Below are 23,369 nucleotides of genomic sequence, written 5' to 3'. Positions count from 1 at the left end.
CCCTCATTAGAACTTAACTCGCTTTCAAAATGCAAAGTGTGGAGCGAATGGCCAAATAATTGACAAGTGTTATCAACCCACCCTGTTACCTGACAAGTCAAAGGAGAACAGGGAATCACTTGCAAAGAAAAAAATACATATTGAGCTTAGGACTATTTCAGATGAATCTATATAAACTGTTAATTTCATTAAGGCTTGCTCCTTAATTTTTGCAGCTCTGTTCAAGGAGGCAACCAGTGATCATGATTCAACTACTTCTACATACAGAAATGCTTTCCTGAGGGAAAGCTCTCACTTGCCTATTCAAAGTGCAGGATAAATTTTATACTTTTCTGCTTCAAAATTTCATTTTCCACATTACTCGAGTTACTTTTCTTGGTTAGCAAAACTGGCATATTAGCTGCTATTTCCAGCCATGTGAACAGACTCAAGTCTTCAGGGAAAGGCCATAAATATGTTCAAAGTTAAGGATAAAAATAGAAGCTATGACCAAAAAAATTAAGTCTGTGGTCTCACTGAGCCATTTAGTCCTATCATTGTTATGTCTTTCAGATTTGTTAATCGCATCACAAATGCCTTTGTGAGTGTCTTGACTTCTGATCTAAATACCTGGAGCTATCCAATAAAGCTGTGAAGCACATTGTGCCTTTTCCTACACTATTTCTATGAAGGGAGATTTTGTGCATCTGCAGCATTGAAATCAAAATATTGAACCAAGCTGGATATGGAACCAGATTTAAGGTTGAAACTTCCATTGCTTCAACCATAAATCCAAACTTTAAAAACTGCAAAACAGCACCAGTCATCTCAGTAAGAGTCTCACTATAATACATAAGCAAATGTTCATTCTGTAGAATTCTGTAGAATGACTATAATAAATCACATGTCTCGTACATACATGTTATTATTTATTTTCTCAATTAATGGAGCCTAACGGTTAAGCATTAATGAACAGGAAGAAATGTATTCCTTCTAAAAACTATTTTCAAGGTTTCCGTTAAAATAAAAATATTCCCTCAAGTATACATCCAGGGGTGGTTGCATAGCTCAGAAAATCATGTATTAAATCTAACCATGTTATTCTTAAATATATTTGACAGTACAGACTGGCAAAAAACAATTAACCCTCAAGAATGGACTTATTGTCAGGTAAATATATGAAGGTTTTTGACACAGTAATTCAATTGACATTGTGTGACATGTTTGTGTATATTTAATTCTGAGGTACAATAATCACCAACCAATTGAAAACTATCACATCAATTTTTAAGGCATTTTTTCATCTCATTCTTTAAGCAAGCTTATGTAGGAAGCTGGAACACCTATTCTGAAGTTTATTCCCACAAGAAAAATACTATTTGCTTCATTCAGCTAATTCTCTTAGAGAAATGAAAAATAAATAGATCAAGAATATCTCTAAATGCACTGAAACAATTGAAACAATTTTGCGGTGCTATCCCCAATGGTCAAGACTTCTAGACTTAATTCACAATACATACAGCAATCCTTTCCTAGATGGTGTTGGATCTAGGAAACCAGCAACCCAGGAGAATGGGTGGCATATAAAATAATAATAATATAATAATAATAACAACAACAACAACTATTATTGTCTTTATACAGTTCCAGCACAATCAGGTTCTTATTTAAAGTTGACCATGTCAGACTGTACCATAATATAACTACTGTACATAAAATATTTTAAATGTATTTTCAAAATAGTAATTAAAAACTATATGTATCACAATTAAATATATACACATTCCAATTGACCTCAGAAGCAGCATGGATTTCATGAACAACAAGCTGCCTGTCACCATAAAAACATATATGAGCTGCTGTGATATCATTAATACTTCAAATACCACAGAGGGGGACGTGGGCCAATCATAACTGTAGAAAATTCAGTGCAACTGCTGTGAATGTCAGTTTGATTATCCAAAACCTTATACAAGGCAGAAGGATGACCCATGTATACACTACAGAGGCTAACAGGAGAGGGGAAAAAACATTACAAGGCCTACTGACAAAAGAGGTTGGGTCATTTGGTAGGTACAAAGAGGTACAAGGAGCCATGAGGGGTACACATAACCATTCATGATAGACAATAATTTTATTACATTCCTACTGCATAGATGACATGCAATGTAGTTTCATATTACTTTTTATAATGCTGGCAATTAAAGATTATTAGGAACTGAGAATACTAGCAAATTATAGTACATATTTGTTCTATTTAAAAATGCATTAAGTATACAGGCATACTTCTAGTTAATATCCAAAAAGTTTATTTCACTAACGAAGTCCTGACTGTAAAGAGTGCTTACCTATGAAAGGGAAATCTTCGGGAAAACAGCATTCACCATTGCCCTTTTATTGAGAAATACTAAGATTTTAAGCAATTAAACCATTATCGGACATTTTCTTAGATCTATTCAGTGAACTGCTGAGAATACTCTGAAAAGTAAAATAGGATGGTGGGTGGTGGCTCAGCCTTATTAAACTTCAGTGCCTTAACATGATACTGAACAGATCCCTATTCTTCAAGCCAACAGAACTAAAAAGAAATGCTTCATATACGTTAATTTCCGACATGGATGCCACTTCTGTTTAGAATGTTTGTAAATTCTAACTCAATGAATGGTATAGAAACATTTGATGGCACAGCATGGTCAGATAAGCAGACATGGAGCTGATCAATAGCCTGGATGGAAGACAATCAGGAGACCAAATAAGCATAATCTTAAGCACACATGTACCACAGCCAAATATATTCATCATGCATGAAAAGTAATGTGCATATAGGAAATTCATCAGCTATGAAGTGATCTTCAGTCACCTACGAAGAACATAGTTCATTTTCACAAGTTTAAGTGGCTAAAGGTTTATATCATGCAATCAGTTGTATCTTGAAGCATATCAAATTGAATGACAGAAGCCTTATCTTTATCTCTGTAATAAATGTTCTGGAACCAAACTGCAAACAACATGCCATGGAAAAGAAAGTATAAGCATTCAAGGGGGTCAACGTTTGTATCTCAAACCTGCATGGAATCACAAAATCTCACAAGTTATTTTAGCTGCAAATCCAATTACCAAAAAACTACCGTATTTAAAAAGTGAAGGGATCAGTAGTACTGAATAAACTTTTTGTCCTTTTGTACAGTAAGTAAAGCAATTTGTATAGTGAGCAAGCACACTGCAAAGATCTACTACAGTGGTACCTTGGTTTACAAACTTAATCCGTTCTGGAAGTCCGTTCTTAAACCGAAACTGTTCTCAAACCAACCACCACCGGTTCCCTTCCACCATTCAGTTTCCGTTCTTAGACCGAGGTAAAGTTTGTAAACCGGGACACTATTTCCGGTTTTGCGGAGTTCGTAAACCGAATCGTTCTTAAACAGGACTGTTCTTAAACCGAGGTACCACTGTATATGCAAAACTGTGATCAAAGAAGCAAGAAAATAATAGAAACAGAGCAGTGGTTACACATAAATGATATACTGGTTACTTACCTTGAAGATGGCTTTGTCTCCTAGAGTGAACAAGGCACCCATCAACTAATGGGTTAACCCATTCCTCCACCCAGGGGACAGGCAAATAGTCATTTGACTAGCTTCAGTATGCATCCCAGTCCCTGGTGGCTCCTCCCCAGTTTCTGTCCATGGCACAGATATAGACAGAAACCTGTGGAGTTTATTTAACACATTTATAGACCACCTCACAGCAATAACACCATTTAAGCAGCGTAGAAGAATGGAATAGGACATCAAAATACAAATTCTAAAAATAATGAAATCATTTCAATGAGCTATAAAATAAAAACAAAACAATAAAACCATATTTACACATTCTAAAAACAATACAACTATTTCTGGGGCTCTACAACTGACATTCCTTAAATGACTGAGTTAGACCCCAGGAAAAGCCTTCTTAAACAAAATATATTCAGTAGGCAAGAGGTTTAGAGGCAAGAAGTGTGGGAGGCTGCACTTAACTACAACTAGCATGCATGAATGCTAGCAAGTATATGAAGAGGTGAAGACAATACAGCTGGATTCCCAGACTCAACTTGGTCATGCTCCCTCTTCTCCAATGAGAGGAAATAAAGCCTTCTCATCCTCTTCTCTCTCTGTATTTTTTCCACAGATTTGGATTTTTCCATAAGAATCAGGTGAAAGAGAAACAAAGCAGAAAAAGCAGAGAATTGGGAAGAAGGGTTTAAAATGATCAAAGGAGCAGAAAACCTCGATGAAAAACTAGGATTTAAGGTAACCAAGATATTGCCAATATAATACTAACATTTTGAGGCTCAAAGAACTCTGTCCCAGGCAAAGCATGGCATGAGACTTGGGAAGAGTCACTAGGTCCTGGGAAACATTAAAAAGGGTGATGGGTCCCTTCTTCACCCCAAGCACAGAAATGTCAATCTCCTGGTATTCTCAACAATGGTAAGATGGTGCTCTCTATATACCTGTGGCACCAAGGCGCAAGCCTGTTTCTTACCTACTTTCATTATTTCTATATATCCTGAGGCATAATGTTGTAGGGGAAATAGTAAATATATTTATCAGATGTAGGAATATCCTGAACTTTGGACATAGACCTAGCAATAGAACCCATCAGCCAGAATGAAAATTGATCCACAGATACTAATTTTTTCCCGTTTTGACTAACTTGGATCGTGTTAATCCCCAATGTACATCCCTCAGTTAAATATATTTTCACCCCTGTTATGTATTCTCCCTACTCCCCAGACAGTTAAGAAGTGCTAAGATGTCTTCTTAACACATTTCCTCCAGATTCTTGATGCCCAAGCAAAAAAGCTCAGTTAAGTATGTAGGACCATAACTGCTGGATCAAATCAAAGGCACATCTAGTCCAGCATTCTGTTCTCACACTGGCCAACCTACTTGTGATACCCAGCAAATGGTTATTCTGAGGACTAGTGCCTCGGATATTTCAACATATCCATCATTGCTAATAGCCATTGACAGCTATATCCTACATGGATTTGTCTAATCCCCTTTTATAGCTTGTCCAAGCCATCACAACTTCCTGCAGTAGAAAATTCTATATTCAACTATGCACTCACTGTGTGAAGTACTTCCTTGTGTATCACCCAACATTCAGCTTAACTGAATGAACCCTCATTTTAGTATTGAGAGTTAGCTATTCCCTTTACTGTACGTGTTTTTGGTGACAGAGTGCTGGAGACAGAAATTAAATGGCCCACTTTTGGTTCTGAGGTAGGCATGGTTAAATATAAGCAAACTGTGATATTCTTGGAACAAAAGAATTCATGACCCCATAAAGAGCTAGGCTGCAGTTGTCTTCCCAGCAGCCAATAGTCCTGCAGGGTATTCAGATGGAGCAAACCTTCACTGAATGTCCAACAGTTAAGCCAATGCATCTCTTACCTCCTACTCACCATCCCAAGCTGGGAATGGGAGAAGTATGGTTTTTGCATTATTTAAACAAATGTTTCTCAAACTTGGGTCTCCTTGACAGTTGTTGGACTGCAGTTCCCATCATCCCTGACCACTGGTCCTGCTATGTAGGGATGGTGGGAGTTGTAGTCCAACAACAGCTGGAGACCCAAAGTTTGCGAAACACTAATTTAATCTGTTGGAAAACTCTCTGCTGAAACTCAGTAGTCTGTAAATTCACTTGACAAAACTTTTTCTTATCCTGTCATTGTCCCTCTGAACTCCAATAAAACAATCCTTACAGTTTAAGATAGAATCTCTTGTATTTTCATGTCACAAGCAAAGTGCTATGAAGTACATTTCTCAGATTAAAATTACATGTAATTAAGGGTGATCCACAACCAGAACTGTTTGGTAGTGGAATTTGAACACCAATAAGTCTCCTTTCTTATTTGATTTATGAACTGCAAGGATAAAGGCAATTAGTGGCAGTTATATTAAAACAATTTGACAAGGGTTGCAGATGATGGTAGCTGGAAAGGGGGGGAAACTATTCCATATACCCTGTGCACCACAAGGAAACATTACTGAGAACAGCAGCCCTTAAAAGACATTTCAGGAAAAGAAAAAACTCATGGGTAATATATTCATTGCGTCACTACTAATATGTACTAAGTTAATTAGGAAGTTTCCAATTTGAAATTATACATATATTAATAACTGCCTTTCACTTACTTCACAAACTGCCAATATATATTAAACAGTAACCCTTAATGAAAGCATTTTCAGTAAGCAAATTAACTGAATGTTTAGCATCACCATGCGGCAGATTCAAGTAAAGACCTTAAAAACTGGCTAACTTTGAGGACTTTGACAGGAAGCCTCAACTGTTGGTGCTTAGCTGTGGTTTAAAGAATAAATTAAAATCAAATAAACATACTAATTTTAGAGAATCCTCAATACTGATACTAGGATCACAGAAATAAAGTCAGAACTGAGCATACTCTGATATAAAAACTATTGAAGATGGCATGGTATACAGCAGACATGTCCAACTTTCAAGAGACTGTGATCTACTCCCACTATAAAAAAACTGACCGTGATCTACCAAAGTTGTTGAGCTTTATTCAGGAAGCCAGAGTTGTTGAACCTTGAGTGAGCTTTTTCGGGGGGGGGGTGTTGTTGGGGTCCCACAATCGACCACAGACCCCACGCGATCAACCAGTAGATCACGAGCAACCTGTTGGACATCCCTGGTACACTGTGTAGTAGGGATGTCCAACAGGTCGATCGGAATCGACTGGTCAATCCCTGGGAGGTTGCAGTCGATCGCTGTCTCATTTTCCTTTGCTTTTGCCTAAGAGCGCCTGGCCCCGCCCCCGCCTAGATTTTCTCCTGATATCTGTAACAGAAGATGGAGTTTTTGCTGTGAGGCAAAACGCTTTCACAGCGCTGTTTTGGCGAGCGACTAATCAAAGTCCCTCCCCCAATGGAACGCCAACAGAAGGGGCATAAAACGGGGTCAACCACTTTGCTCAACAACTTTGACCTGAACCCCAAAAAAGGGGGTAGATCACTGCCAGATTTTAATTCTGAAAGTAGATCGCAGTCCCTCGGGAGTTGGCCACCCCTGCTGTATAGGAACTATTAAGTTTATTATCTATTGGTAAAATGCAAAAACAGGGATCTCTTTTTAATTTTCCAAAACACAGGAAGCTGCCTCACATCATGCTCATTTCATCTAACCATGTATGGCCTACTCTATCTGGCACCAGCACTGCAAGGTCTTTGTCAGTGGCCTCACTTACTGTTTAATCCTTTTAAAAGAAGTTGATGGGGATAGAACCTGGAGTTTCTGCAAGCAAAATACATATTCTCCCACAATTCTCTTATGATTTCATTTTATGATTGCTTTTACCTATGTACTGATTAAAGGCATTAAATTACAAACATTTCATATTTACCATGAAACTGCCCAGAACTGCTTTTTAAGCTAGCTTTAGGAAGATAATAGAAAAGTGCTAATCTGCACCCTAAGTTATCAGTGATTTGTACTGTAGGCAAGTTAAATAACTTTTCCTCTGGCCAAAAGCACTATCCCAAACTATGTGAATGGTAAACTGTGGGTGGAATTCAACTAACTCTTACTCAGAGTACACACTGAAATTTATGAGCACAACTAATATAAGCCCATTCATTTCAATTAGTATTCTCTGAGTAACTGACAGTTGAATTCTATCCTAAGTATCTATTGGGACACGAATGAAGGTTGGCAAAAATTTTATTTGTTTACTTCCATAGTAAAATAGCTTCAATAAAATTGTAAGCTGTTTTCTTTATTTAGCAACTTGTAATTAAATCAATACGCCGATATTGTTTATGAACTACACACATGTCCCAAGTAGAAGCATCTGAAAATTAATTCTGCGTTAACTCTAAAAACAAGGACTCTTTTTGTGGTTCCAAGTACACTTACCATTTATGCCTTCCTTTTAATTAAAAAATGTTGACGTTTATGTAAGTAGACTTACTTTCACAGTTCAAGAAACAAAAGTTACGTTGTTTATAAATAATCACAAAAAATATATTCAAATTTAATTCTGCAATAAAGTGGCACCGTCAAAATAAACGGGACGGACAACACAGATAAAACATTTTTATAATCAGTCAACCCCCCCCCCAGTGTGATTCACCAAAAGTAAAAAGATTATTATTAAAACAGAAGCTAAGTAGTCCTGCCAAAAACTCTACACAAGCCAGTTTTGTTTTCCCTTCCCATTCATTTAAAAACACTTACATGCTGTTTGACAGAATAATACGGTTCTACTGGTACTAACATATTAAAATTCAAAGATACAGGATCAATAAAATGTCTTTACCTTAACTCATCTCGTAAAACAAAACATAATTTAAGGAGATGAGGCACAAGAAAAATGTATCACAACCAAAAAGTGTTACCAATTTAAAGATCACTTGACATAAACAGTGAAAAAAATCTTGAGTGAAAAAGTCTCTCCAGTACCGGCCAATCTCACTAACCGACACAGCAGGAAAATGGGGAGGGCCCCTGTTGTTAATATTAAGAGTAAAGGTATGTAGATATGGGTGAAGGAACTCCTTCAAGTAGTTCAGGCCCAAATCATTCAGAGGCTTTAAAGAGTTAAAACTAGCCTGTTAAATTGGGCATGGAACTGCACTGGCAGCCAGTCGCATGAACTCTTCTACCCACCCAGTTCCCCACCCCCATCCCTCACACATGTCCTGTTCCTTCCTCTTGCAAGTTCACAATTCTACGAGAAGAAAATCTACCTAAGCTGAGGATGGGCCTCTCTTTAAGGTTCACAGCAGATTCTGAGATTAAAAGGGGTACAGCATATACATGGCTATGCCATGTGGACTTCACATGGCATAGAACTCTGTGCTAACTAGGGTTACACAAGCAAAGCTGTTTATTGCACTGTCTTCCTTCTAACTTTTAAGAGGTAGCAATGGAGGCACCTGCCAACTCACTTGGAGCGTTTTAAGTTAAAACGTTTACAAAATTATAGAAAAGACGTTAGCATAAATGCTTAATTTAATATGCAACTTAATTTAATATGCAACTTGTCCAGATTTCACATATGCAGGTTTTATCCACATTCATTGGAAGAGAGTAGACGATGTGCCCTTCTAAGAAAGCAAGAAATCATATGAGTGAAATTTTCCCCCTACTAGTATAGTTACATCACCCTCTTTTTTCACAAGAAAATGTTCAGAATCCATGAGCACCACCCATATTTTCCTCTGGAAGGAAAGAGCAGAAAAAGCCCTGGACAAACAGGGCTCTCTACATAAAAGCTAACCTGCTGGACCAAGACCCACAGCTACATAAAATGTTATAGAATCTTTCAGGTTTGGTAGTACTTTGAAAGGTTATTAAACTGTAGGTAAACATTAGCTCAGTAACTACACACAGCTGGATGATACCACATTCCAACATAACATTAACCTGTAGAGCAAAAATGTCATACCAGCTTTATGGAAAGTAGTCATGAAGTGTTGCTGCTGAAGCACATTAGCCTCAAGATAATTATTACTGCTACTTACAAGCAAGTGCAATTACATCTTTCTTGCAACATCTTGAAAACAACTTCTTTTTCAAAGTAGATTTAGAAGCAAATTCTGGGGAATGAAGGCAAAATGAACATCTCTCCCCCACCCCAAACGTTCAGCTACCTGCTACATTAAATGATTATCCTCTTTCGAACAGCAGATTTCGTAAAATGTTCAAATCACCACTTCAAGTAGTCACATCCACTAGTCATATCCACAGAAGATAGGCCTCCAAATGATAAAATTTATGGGTGCATGTTGGACAGTACCAACCAAATACAGTTTCAAAATTGTTAAGTTATAACTCAATAAATAGCATATTGTGAATTTACATATATATTCCACTTACTATAAATTAGTATGCCAGATTATGTAGATATTGTTTAAAACTTGCCCTATCCATTAGGTTAAAGGTGTTTTTTTTAAAAAAAAGTGCAACACATTTCACAACCTATGTTTCATATCCCCTCCCCATGCTAAATAAAATGAACAGCTAATATGTATCATTTAATCTTCATCATTAATAACATTTGCCTTATGAGGATTTCTCACAAGCCGATTGATGGTTTGCATGTATGCACAGCAGTTTTCATGCATCTCACAGCACCCTGGACACAATTCAGTAGAGGCAACTAATACATTCTGCCGGAGTAATTGAGTGCTGCACAATCATGCATTAATCATAACTGCTACAGCATAAATGAGAAAAAATAAATGCATAAAAATTGTAATATAACACTATTTTTACAATTCCAGGAGATGATCTGAAGACATTTCTCCAATTAAAGTTAGAAACACTTGGGTGAAGAGCATGACAAAAGTCTTTACAAATCATTCCACGCGCCAGCTGACTGCTTTGCAGAAAAATAACCAGGGACAATAAAGGATCAAAGGTGTAACACAAATGAATAATCAGAGGAAAAACACACTTAAGAATGGTGCAGGCACAGCAGAATTTAAGACCCATACGAGGACATATAACAGAACTGTGGGAACACAGCAAACTCTGGTTATTTTATTTCAGCAAACCTCTCTAAGGAATTTCACCTCCATGTAAGTTTAAATGTGAGAGGTGAGCATAGTTATAAAACATACTATATAGCACCTTCCTAACCATTCATGCAGTTGAACTTTCAATATAGATATGAAAGTAGAGGGAAGCATTTTTCCAAATTTTATTTAAAAATTCCATGGAAACTTAGGAATCATTTTCTCTTTTAAAATTATGCTTTTGTTGAGATTCCCTTCCAACTCTACAATTCTATCTTTCTATGACTAGCTGTAGCTCTCTAGCATCTCAGACAGGTCTCTCTCATTACCTGCTGCCAGATTTCTTTTCTAACTTAAAAGTGCCAGGGGCGGAATCTAGAAATTTCTGCTTCCTAAGTATGTGCTCTGTCGCACAGGTATGCTCCCCCTCGTTTACATAATATATTTTCTATTCTTTAAAGTAGTAATTTTAGATTAGATGCCTAAATATTGCAAACTTACATGTTTCCCCAAATTTCCAAGCAATTTCCCCCCTTGTATTCAAAAATTCTGGAAATTTTGCATCTCGACTCTAGGGTAGAAATCCAGGCATCGGACCCATCTGCTACAGTGAATGACAGGAGAGGGATACCAATGTGGCTATAGTTGTATTTCCTTCCTATGGACAAATACAACCTGCATTAAAAAACATATCCTCTTACAGATGAACCTGAAGGATGAATTCAACAGGGTCCAAATGACAATTCTGACCCTTCTCTGCTTTCAAGAAATGCTCTCCCCCTCTCTTTGTACTACCTCCACTTTCATTTAATCATCAGTATTTCTTTTTTTGCCTTTGACAAAACCATTAGAAGCTGTTTGTTTCTGGAAACACATATTTAAATAGGATATAGAAAATGTTCCCAGATTATTATTTTGTATGGATATGTACAGAAGACACTATCTAGCAATTCTAGATTGGAATAATTATTTGAGGTGATTTACAATAATTATTTCTTCATTTTTACTGGTACCATGTAGAAGAGGAAAGCAACAATGGAACAAAAATACCCCTTTATTTGCATTTCCGTATACTAGTTTCTCATCATATCGCACTTGCTTCATGTGTACTACAAAGTCTTCCATGGCAGACAAAATCAGAGTTGAATTAATGCCATTTTTGTGTGTGCAAATTTGACACAAAGGAAATTACAAGCAGTACAGTCCTGGGAAAGCTGAAACACATGCTTTTTCTGACGGTTGCTCTCAGTGCAGAGGATTGTACAGACAGTAGTTTCTGTTCTATTAGGACTAATGCTTAGAATCTAAGCCATAGACAACATAAGTTAGAAATGAATATGAAAAGGAAAAGGGGTAATCATTTATGTTAGTAATCATTATTACTTTAGAGATGTGGCCACTGTTTTCTGTTATGGAGTTATGACAAATATTAGATCATTACAATGGTTCCAGGAATAACTTTTAAAGAAAGTAAGTTATAATGGAGAGAAAGTAAAGGCAGACAGGAAGATGATACTTGTATCACTAACAGGTTTAGGAAAAGCATGTGTCCATTTCAGTAAATAAGAGTTCTACTTACATTATCCATGAAATTGGACTTAAATCCTCCTTCCTGCTGTCTTCTCAATTCCTCTTGGCGCAACATCTCTTCTTCACGGCGCCTATGTTCTTCTTCATGTCTAATGGTTTTGCACAGAATGCATCTTCCTAAGATACTTATTACATCTTTTCATTCCAAAAACTATAAAATCCTTCCCTTCCAATATCACAAAAACATGATTTTCAATCTTAGAAGAACTATAGCCCACATATGAACCAACCCAGACCCTGCAATCATCATCTGAAGCCTTTCTTCGTGTGCCTCCTCCACAAGAGGTCTAGAACAGGCCTTTTCTGCAGTAGCTTCCTGCACCAGGCAGAAACGTTTTCTTCTCCCAAGCCTTCAGCTAATTAAACTATGGCCCTATGTGGAAGGGTTATTGTTTTTGTTTGTTATTATGTTGCATATCCTTGTGTTTTTATACTATAAACTGCCCTGTGATCTTTGGTTGAAGGGCAGTATAGAAATTTAATTGATGGTGATGATATCATCAACCATCTACTGTTCTCTGCTTTATTTGTTGTATTTTGACCACTTTCTCCATCAATAAGAACATAAGAGCCTGCTGGATCAGGCCAATTGCCCTGTTCTTGCAGTGGCCAACCAGATGCCAAAATTTGTATATTTTTTTTTGTTCTCTTCATTTGGACAAGACTTCCATTTTTTGAAGGATGCCTTCTTGCCTATAATAGCTTCTTTGACTCTGCTCATTAGCCATGCTGGCATCATCTTGGCCTTCATAATACCTTTCCTCATCTGCAGCATAGACTCCAATTCAGCTTCTAATATCCTGTTTTTAAACAACTCACAAGTATTTTGGAGTGATTTAATCCTCGTCCCATGTTACTTTTAGATACCTTAAGAACCTATGTAAACATTCAACATAGTAAAATATAAGCAATGATTTTATAACAAGTTCTAAGGTTCCTGAATTACTATAATTCCTGTAATTAAAATGATGGAGAGAAGGCATCATAAGTGTTGCATCAAGAAAACAAGGCACTAGCCCTGGCAGCTACTGGCACAACCTCCCACATCTGTGTCACGGTCATGGGACTTTGTAGTCAGTCTCTAAGTAGTCAATTCACTATGTATGTGTTTTAAAGGCTACAGAGGGCTAGAGCTAGTTTTAAAATGGTACCTCTTGAGTTATGAAATCTCATTTCACACATCTAAGGGCTATTGCCCTCTAGCGTGGATTTATAGAATACCTCAATTGTATTTGCTTTCGTTTCTGTAGCTCCTGATTTCTAAGTTCTTCCAAACGTCTCAATTCTTCCTGACGCCTCATAAGATCTGTGAAAAGTCAAAGCAGCAGCTTGCAATTATCATTTTAACAGGAAATTATCAATATAAAAATGGACACTAAAAAGCACAATGAAAAGTTATGTTACCTATAAACTATGTCTCAGATTACGCGTGCACTTTAGACCCCGGTCACAGTATTATTATTATTTTGCTACTATGATTTTTTTAAAAAAAGGAATTACACAAGCTATATACATTAATAACAAAAGGAACAATGGTTGCTCACTCCTGATCTAGTGCATTTATAAAGGCTGGAGTAAAATATTTAATGGAGGCAAGCTTGCATTTGTGGGTCATGGAGTAGAACATAGCATCAGAGCATATACAAAGCGTCAAATAAGTTTGGTCATAGTATGTTTACCTACAGGTAGCTCTAGACATTGAACAAACTTCCTGAAAAATCCCTGCTTGTGGCTTGTAAAAATATGGAAATGTTCACAATGTATAGGCACTTTAGATATTTCTTTCCTGCAACAACACAGACCACTTTCAATAATTATTTAGTTTATGCAATAAAAATTGCAGAATAGGGATGCAGAATACCTTGTCTCATCAGCATTAACTGGTGCTCATGTCGAGCTGCTTCCATCTCTGCCTCCAGTTTCTCCTTAGCTTCTCTAATGTTTCTATCAACTTGTTCCCGCTGTTGCTTTTCCATTTCATCAAGAGCCTTCCATCGTGAAGCATACTCAAATTCAAATGTTCCAGGTTGAGCAAAGCGTGGTGGCTGTTCTCTTTCCCTAGGAGCACAGCACATTTGACATGAATGGCACAGCAAAATGCAGTTAAATGACAAATTTCTCCATTATTTAATCAAGTCTTCCTTACGCATTCTAAATAAAAGAATTCGTTTCTTTACTTCTATCTAGCTCATTTAAAGCCAAACAAGATGTGGAAGCAACACACCTGTGTGTTCAAAACACACATCTGCCTGAAACACATAGAAAGAGAAACTGTTCAGGGCAATTTTTTTAATCAAATGGGGCACATTGGTGCAGTAGACAGAACCTTCTCCCAACAGCTTGCTACTGTGCAGCCCCTATTTCTCAGTCACAGAACCTCTCATATAAGCAAATAAGGAGACAGCAAGGGACAGTGCCCCTCACTACCTGCCACTGATCCCTTTGGACACAATCCTGAGAGGGATGGAGAAACCGATTGGGCAAAGAGGAAAAGCGATCATGACACTCATCAAAGCAGTGGAGGATTTCAAAATCTTACCAAGAGCCCTCCAAAAGCTAGAGCTAGCCCCATCTCTTGCACTATTTCTAATTCAGCCAGCTTTTTTCGTTTTGTGATGGCTGAGGCATTCTAATTTTATGCATCCTTATCCATTAGCTTTCACTTCTGTTGTGGCAAAAACAGAGCCCTTCAACCATGACAGTTTTCCCCTAGTTCATATTATATTTCACCAATCCATTTTAAATAAAGGTATATTGTCATGGCTAGCTTTACCAGTACCAACAATCAAGTTTTTGAATCAGACCTACACCTCTCAGGAGTTAAAGCTTTACTTCCGGATTTCTAATATTCTATAATGTAAATGTATAAAACGTACTTATGATATTGTTGTGTCTTTTGCATTAATTTCTCAGGCAGCCCATCTTCATCATCAAATTGCTCCATAGGTTCTACAATTACTGGTCGAGGGGTTCTTAAAAAGAAAACAACATTATAAATGAAACAAGCTCTTGTAAAATGAAGCTGTGACATAATCTAATATACCAATTATTAATATAATATGCCATAATATGCCAATGTCCCCAGTTCACTTATCAAATAGCACAAATAAGTAAAATCTGCATGTTGATTTAAATGACTTAAGAAGGAATATTGCTTGCATATGACTTAAATGACTTAAGAAGGAATATTGCTTGCATATAAACACCAGGGTGCATACAAATTAATTGGCTCAGCGTTGATAGTCATACATATTTATGACTAACGATGAAAGGACATGGACAGTTAGTTACCTTCCATCTCATAAAGAACACCAATATACCAAGTAACTACTGGCAGCTTTTGCTTCTTAGGGACAGCATTTTATTTTGTGTGAGATGGTGCAGGGTGACTATGTGACAAAAAGATTTTAAACAAAATTACATGAAACAAGTCAATGTAATTCTAATGTAGCTTGACATGATCCCAGGCATTAAGTTATAATTAAGCTTGACATGATCCAAAGCATTTTTATACACACAGTCTATCATTTTTCTAAAATAAGCTATATGAAGACATGATCCACTTTAAATCAATGTGTTATTTATGGTTATAGCAACCAATTAGTATATACTTGTTTAGGAAGTACCAAAATAATAAACAGAAAATGTTGATTTAATTATGTTTTTTAATTATTAAAGCCACCATGAGTTAACAATCAACCCGCTCTGTCAAACAATTTATTTTTATTTAACAAAACCTATCAGAATCTATTGGCTCATGTAGTGTTCTTGCAAACGTGTACAAATTTTGGGGAAAAGTAATAAAATAATAGGTATACCAGTGCCTTTGAACTCCAAACTCTGTATTTTATCAATTTTTGCTGAATTATTATGTAAATCTATTAGACGTTGATCATTTGACCATATCATATGGCTGAAAGGAGTCCTTGGTTTTTCTTTAAATATTTGGTTCAATAAGGTAATGTTTATTTTTATTTCTGAGAAACTGGCTTATAAATGAAGGGTATCTCAGGGTGCAGCTAAACTTATGGATTTTACTTCCATTTGGCAGCCATTTGTTGCTTACATGACAGCCAAACATGCAGATGGAATATGCCATTATTCATAACATTAACTTTGTATTCTTTCTGTATCAATATGGTTTGTTGTTAAATTTAAATCACCAAGTAGAGAATGCGCTTTATTTTGAAGTAATGGCTGTGAACCTGGCTGTTTTGTATTTTTTTCCTTTATGCTATTTCATATTCCTTACCGGATTGTTATTTTAACTTCATAGCATAGCCTTGAAATATTTTTTACATACCTCGAGTTTATAAAACCTCAAAGCTGGGCTCCACTGACTGCAGGCAACTGCTGAAGCCCTCACTGAGCTTACCAAAGGTATGGGCTGTTAAGGAGCTACCTGTGTTATTCCCACTGCCAGCACAATACTCCACAACAGGGTGTTTTGGGGGAAGAGCAGGCCAAGGCCAGGCCCACTTGTTGAAGAAATTTGATTTCTCCAAGTCTGCAGCTGATGCAGTAAAAAAAATGGCTGATGCCACTCTGAGCGACTTCAGAACAGATTTACGATAGCTCTGTAGCTTTATTATTGGTGACACATTCTTACTTCTAAAAGTATTCTCAAAGTTTATTTAGCTCTCTGTGAATACTAACAATCTGAACACTAAAAGGGCCTAACTCAAAATTACATAGAATATGCATTGGAACCTAAACATCCACAGAAACTGGCATCATTCTCTACTGAGCAAAATATATTTCAAGCCAACTGTTTGAAGGTCTGTTGCATCTAGTATTTCATCACAGTTCAATAGCTGATTAAAATAATCCCATTTGCAACAAAAATTCCAGAAAGATTTACTACAGGGGGGGAGGCTTACATAACTGGATACAAAGAAACATATCAAAGTACCATGGTTATATATGTACCAAGCATGGAATTATAAAAGCAAATATTATTTTACAACATATCATTTCAGGGCCAGTTCCTAGCCCAACAGATAGACAGAGTGATCACCTCAAAGTTTTTGTGGCTAAAGCATACAAAGAACAGGAAATTATCATATTAAGTGACACGCCACTGTCATTTTGACAACCATCGTAAACAAAGTTTAAATTACAGTAACAACCTTTGGGAATTTTATAATAATTGGATGCCTCTGAAATCTGTAATATATACTTGCTATAAAGTAGAGTCATAATCTTTCACAGAAGCCACTGTCACTATCAGCTTTTTTAGGCTGAATAATAAGAAATCTAAACTAGGTTCCGAGACCAGTTCAAATTTCCAAGAATTTTGAGCAACTTCTATTGCTACTTTATTGGATAGTCCAATTACATAGTTTTCTTTATACATATACCACAATAAATTCAATCAGGAACTTACGTCGTCAGGAGGAATGCTCCATCATTGCATCTTTCTAGAGCTTTACGTGCTGGGGGTTTTGCCGCAAACTCTACAAAACCTTTCCCAGTTGCTCTACCACGATCATCTACTACTACAACAGCTCTTTCCACAGGGCCAAATTGAGAGAAAGCTTGTTCCAGAAGCTCATTGGAAACAACAGGTGAAAGATTCTTTACTGTTAAAGCAGCTCCATGAGTAGCAAAACGAATTCGAAGTGGTCTGCTCTTCAAAATAGTTCCATCGAGTTCTGCCTTTGCAATTTCAGCTAGTGTCCTGGATTCCTTTTCAGGAAAAAACAGATACACATAATGCACAGTTGAATATAACACATCAGTAATTCATTTCAACATTTTATGGCGGGAATTCAACTTTGCGCTTTTCAAAATTTTCCAGCTATGCAAGCATTCCAGCTTGCCAGATGGAACAACACCCATCCCCCAGCGCTGTTGTGAGGGTTCTCCCAACACACAACCCCAAGTCAATTTCAGAATGCACGTAAAGGGGAAGCCACATTACTCAAGCTGAGGTCCTTGTGCAGGGCTTCCATAGACAGGGCTGGTTAGGTGAATCCCACCCTGTGTACTTAAAATCTGCAAGCACTGTATTCCGTTTCTGATGACCTATGACCAGGCTTCACCAATTTCACTCGTCATTGCCCTCTAGTAGTGTACATGGTGAGCAATCTGTCTTCAGTATAACTTTGAATCAGTGTTAGAAACTGGGATAGAAAAGTTTGGAGTCAAATGGCTTCTAGGACCTGGGTTGTGGGCGCCAAAACAGAATGTCTAGTCGCCGCTGGTGTGTGTGTGTCAGCAACACTTTATTTATTTTTTTGATAAGCATGAATTAATACGCAATTCAAATCAAATCAAAAACCTTTATTGCATTGGCATACAGCCATAGCAAGATAAGACAAAAAAATGCTAGAGACAAGCAACCAAACAAAATTCAAGGCGATTATTACTGGCGTTATGACATTTAAATTACCCTAAGACAATAATGTAAAGATTTAGTTGCCAGCGCCAGGAATCTAAAATGTGGATATATATAGAGCATATAATGGCCCCAAGAATGGCTCGGCACATTAGATTAAAAGGTAATAAAAGACTTCAAACAGGTCCAGGTCTAGGACACACTACCCAGTCAGAGTAGCCCTGAGTTTCAAAGCCAATACGCAATTCACATAAGTGGCACATTGCTAATATCACATTTTAGCAGAAATTCTTAAGACATGTTTAATAAAAATATTGGCACCCAACTTCATTTTTCAAAACACCCTACTCTTTATTGTTAAACTCCTTAACATATTGTCTATCCGTAACATATACTTTGAGGCTTCAAAGCACATACATTTCTGTAATTCTTGAGTGTCAGCCAGGCACAAAAAAAATGGCACCCAGTCTTTTTTGAGATGCTCACAAATGGAGAATCTTTAGGTGCAAAATGCGCCTGGTGCCCTGCTAATTTCAAACCCTGCTTTGAATCTACAGAGGTGTTTGGGAATTATTATTATTATTATTAATTTGTATACCACTCTTCATCTGTAACTCGTAAGGCAGTTCACAACATAAAAATACATGATAAACAACACAAAATGCATGATAAAAATAAGAACAAAAACAAACCAATCTTCCCCCTAGCAGTTGAACTGTGATCACTGCAACGTCCCCAGATCTGAGATGGGAGGAAGGTTGGGGGTTGTTTTGGAGCTTGAATGCCTAGGCCACACAAAGTCAAACCATCCACACATTCACACCCAAGCCAGCTTTTCTTCCTCCATAGAAACCCCTGACTATTTTTTATGAGTGTCCCCCACCTTTTTAATCTATGAATGCCATGTTAATTTTTACGCTGCTCACAGAACCTCAATTATTGGGCAGCATGACAGTCCCATAAATATTCCAAAATAATCTCAGTTTTGTGTTGGGGAAGGAGGAATATCTTAAAGCTGGGGGAACCAATGTGGCACCTGGGGGCACTACAATACCCTCAAACATCCCTAGGTGTTTGCTGAGGTCCCCAGTCCCACTTAGCATTAAGAAGCCACCGTGTCCCGCACAGAAATTCTGTTGGTGCAAGAAACAGGGGGACATGTAAAAATAGCCCTTTATCATGAGGCAGCCTAAGTAGTTTTCAAAAAGGATGTGAATTGGTTCCAATATCCCGTCAATGTCTCCTTGCCAGGGCAAGTGGGGATAATACATGTTAATTATGATTAGAACTAAGTTTGAAGAGCTCAGTAGGAATGCCTGACCAATGCTGCTGCATTTCGGACACAAAGAAAAGTTAGTCCCACTTTCTATCAACCCATGATGTTGGATTTGTGGAGCAGCCTGAATACAGACCAAGCAGTATAATTGCTTGGTGTTTGTTTTTTAAAACACAATGTGTTTGTCTCCTCAGCCACCTACTGTATTGCGGCATGCAACTGTTATAAAGAATGGTGGAACCAATTAGATGGGCAGATGATATATGAGGATGGGGGAAACGTGGGTGGCGGCTCACAGTCACACGAAGACATGTGAGACCACCCATTAAATACTTGAATGGGGTAACCATTTTGACACAAACTTGAGGAAAATAGTCATGGAGCTTGGGAATATGGAACAGCTTTATCTCTTTTTCAGGATTGGTGCGGACAACGTTTTAACTCTTGACCATGGGATAGCTCAGGCTGGCTACAGCATAGTGTTCTTATTGCATCCGGTTTGATCCCAGTATGGGACATCTGCATACAGTCATACCTCATGATACAATTGCTTCTGGCAACGTGTTTTTGGGTTGGTGCACCGCAGCAAACCCGGATGTCCCAGAACAGGTTACTTCTGGGTTTCGCCGCTCGTGCATGTACAGAAGCGCTAAATCGCGTCACATGCTTGCGCAGGCGTGCCGCTTCTATTTGAGAACGCTGCGGGTTGCAGACATGCATCCGTCGCAGATTATGTCCGCAACCTGAGGTTCCACTGTATTCCTGCATGGGGGGTGGACTAGATGATCCTCGAGATCCTTTCCAACTGTACAATTCTAAGAATCGTCAATGGTATTTCTGTTGGGGGCCCTTTCCTTTGAACAGCTTCATACAGGATCCACATCAGTTGCTCCTGGGATGTTTGAAGGACAGAAAATCGGCTCCATCGCTGCAAATGAACAAAAGCCATTCATTCATCATCAAAACTGGGTGTGAACGTGGGTTACGGAGGCCAACGGCAAACGGAAGGAAAAGTCGTAGCCCCACGTAAAGGGACCATAAAGCAGGCACGTGAAAGAAGGAGAGGAGGCCACCCGCGTGCACAGCGGCTTCGAGGGGTGGGGGCTTGTGTGAATGTGTGTCTGTGTACGCGCGTCTATCGGGAGAAGGAGTGTCGCTCTCTCGTGCGCGCGCGCTCGGTTTCTACTGCAGAGCCGTTCGCGAGTGAGGGGGCGAGCAGGGATATGGACACGTTACGGCCTCGTTCACACGTGAGCGGGGTGGGGGGAGAGAAGTAGAGCAAGCAGGGGCAGGGGAACATTTCACTCTCATTCTTCGTTCTCTCTCTCTCTCTCCCTCTCTCTCACACACACACTCATACACCATTTCCAAGGGAAACCCCGGGCACTCTTCCTCACCAGCCGGATGAAGCCGAAGCCGCGGTCCCGGTTAATGAAGACCTCGCTGGGCTCCCCGTAGCGCTCGAAGAGGCGCTTGAAGTCCTCCTCGGTGATGTCGGTGGGCAGGTTCCCCACGAAGAGGCGGCACCGCTGCGTGTAGCTCTTCTCGCCGGGCTTCAAGAAGCTCTTGATGTCGACGGTGAAGCCGGCGCCGCCGCCCTGCTCCTCCTCCTCCTTCACCATCACCATGGCCGCTGCCGCTTCGTTGTCCGGCGGAGGCTCCAGACCGCGCAGCCCTTTCATGCTGCCGCCGCCCACCATGCTGATCGGCGGGGCGGCCGCCGGGGAGCTGTTCTCAATCCTCACTTGCTTCAGGTTCCTGTTCGCCGACATCGCGCCGAGGGAGGCGACGCTGCTGCCGAGAGGAGACGAGAGGAAGCGGACGACGGAGAGCAGCTCTCGGGCGCCGAAGCCGTTTCTTTCGGCCACCGGCGACGGAGGGACGAGCCGCGCGCGCGCGCAAACACACGCGCACAAAAAAAGGAAAAAGAAACCCAACCCAAAATGGCGGCGGGAGCCCTAACTCGCTGACGACTCGTAACCCCGCCCCCTCCAACTCGCCTCCCGCTTTGTCAGTGCGCACGCGCGCGAGGTTTGAACTGCCGCTGGGCAGCGCGCTCGGCTTGGAAGCTCAGTGCGCCTGCGTGTCATCCTCGCGCCTGGACCATTGGCAGTGCGCGGAGACAAAAAACGTCCCCCGCGTTCGCTGAATCTCACAGTCCTGGAAAGGGATAGGGGGGGTTACCAGTCACCGTGGGGAAACCTTTCGTCCTAAAGGAAGCACTTCTTTCGTTAATAATCATCCCTGCTCCAACCTACTTAACTTGAAACGCAAAGTTTATCATTAGATGGCTGCCACGCAAATAATTATGACCAATGTACTCAACAAATACTGTATTGTTTTCTGTTTATAGTTTCCCCGTTTTTCTTCCTTTTTCGTTTTTTTGTGGGCACGATTCTTAATAGTTAAAAGATGGTGTCACAATAAGAAATGTCTCTTGTTTTTTTATATTTTTCAAATTGAGAATATATAAATGCCCTACTTGGTTAAACTTTTATTAAAATGGAATAAAAACTTTAAAAAACAAAAATTAATTCTGATTAAGAATTGGGGCCTGCACTTGCTTTTTCCTCTTTTAGAGTGTGAGCCTGAGGGCAGGGAATGTCTCTCCACAGATCCACTCTAAGCAGGGGCTTGGCGTTGGGGGAGCCCTGCCAGGGAGATCGCCGTGGTCCATTTTTCAGGGGGTCGCATTGCTCCCACTGCCCTCCCTGAGCCAGCCCTACACCACTTTGCGAGACCACTCGGGGAGGGTGGCATGAAAGGGATGTGGCAGCCATGCACCCCTCGACCCCAGCCTCATGCGATCCCCACACCGCCCTCCTCAAGAGGCCTTGCAAGGCTTGGATCTGGGGAGGGCGGCACAAAAAGGGTGCAACAGTCACATGCCCCTCGATCCCAGACTCATGAGCAAAAGTGAGGCTGGGATTGAAGAGGGCACAGCTGCTGCATCTCCATGCCATTGTGTGTGCCCCCCCCCCCAGGAGTCTTGCAAGGCTGGGATCCGAGGAGGGTGGTGCAAGAAGGGTGCAACAGCCATGCCGCTCAGGACTGGTGTCGTGGCAGCAGGGACTGGGCAGGCGCAGTGGACTCTGTTCATCCCCCAGGCTGAACCAGGGAGAGGGCCTTCTTGGTAGTGGCGCCCACCCTGTGGAACACCCTCCCATCAGATGTCAAGGGGATAAGTTACTATACAACTAACTACAAGGTGACCCAAAAGTAGGGAATACTGCTTTAGAAACCACTTTCTTTGTTCTTGTCTCAAGTTCTCATCATTCACAATATCAGTAAAGAAAAATAAAGCTTTTATTATTTGTTTGTTTGTTCGTTTTTAAAAAGTATACCTACTTTTTATACTGTTTACCTGTATAGTACGGTAAACAATATGAAAGCAGCCCTGTGTTGGGAAGTTTTTAATGTTCATTGTTTTACTGTGGTTTTATAATTTGTTGGAAGCTGCCCAGAGTGCCTGGGGTTTTTTTCCACATGGAACTTGCTGGAACTCAGTTCCAGCACCTCTCAGGTGGGCGCCATTGCCATGCTGAGAGAACAAGGGAGGTGTTCATGGAGAGTTTCAACACCTCTTTTTCCAGAAAAATAGCTCTGCCCTTCAGCATCTGTCTCCTGAGGCAGCTTCCTCATTGTAGGGCCG

At 39.5% G+C, this 23,369-nt stretch overlaps 1 protein-coding gene across 4 annotated transcripts in view; it reads right to left on the bottom strand.

Moving 5' to 3' along the window:
• Positions 1 to 21,911, bottom strand: part of PSPC1 (paraspeckle component 1) — a 57,111-nt gene extending 35,200 nt beyond the window's left edge. For 2 of the 4 annotated variants that reach the window (XM_081909912.1, XM_081909911.1), the window contains exons 1-6: positions 21,115 to 21,910; positions 17,488 to 17,789; positions 14,978 to 15,073; positions 13,963 to 14,159; positions 13,323 to 13,407; positions 12,091 to 12,190 (exon numbers count right to left, since the gene is read on the bottom strand). In XM_081909912.1, coding sequence (XP_081766038.1) covers positions 12,091 to 12,190; positions 13,323 to 13,407; positions 13,963 to 14,159; positions 14,978 to 15,073; positions 17,488 to 17,789; positions 21,115 to 21,489 — 1,155 coding nt within the window. In that variant the 5' untranslated portion in view covers positions 21,490 to 21,910. Of the gene's footprint in view, positions 1 to 9,948; positions 11,170 to 12,090; positions 12,191 to 13,322; positions 13,408 to 13,962; positions 14,160 to 14,977; positions 15,074 to 17,487; positions 17,790 to 21,114 lie in introns of those variants that run through there. The other 2 variants (XM_081909910.1, XM_081909909.1) reach the window with 2 other exon arrangements.
• Positions 21,912 to 23,369: the final 1,458 nt, after the last annotated feature.

Source organism: Podarcis melisellensis (assembly GCF_964234715.1).
Source record: "Podarcis melisellensis genome assembly, chromosome: 4".
NCBI classification, from domain to species: Eukaryota; Metazoa; Chordata; class Lepidosauria; order Squamata; family Lacertidae; genus Podarcis; species Podarcis melisellensis.
This window is presented reverse-complemented; position numbering and strand designations above follow the sequence as displayed.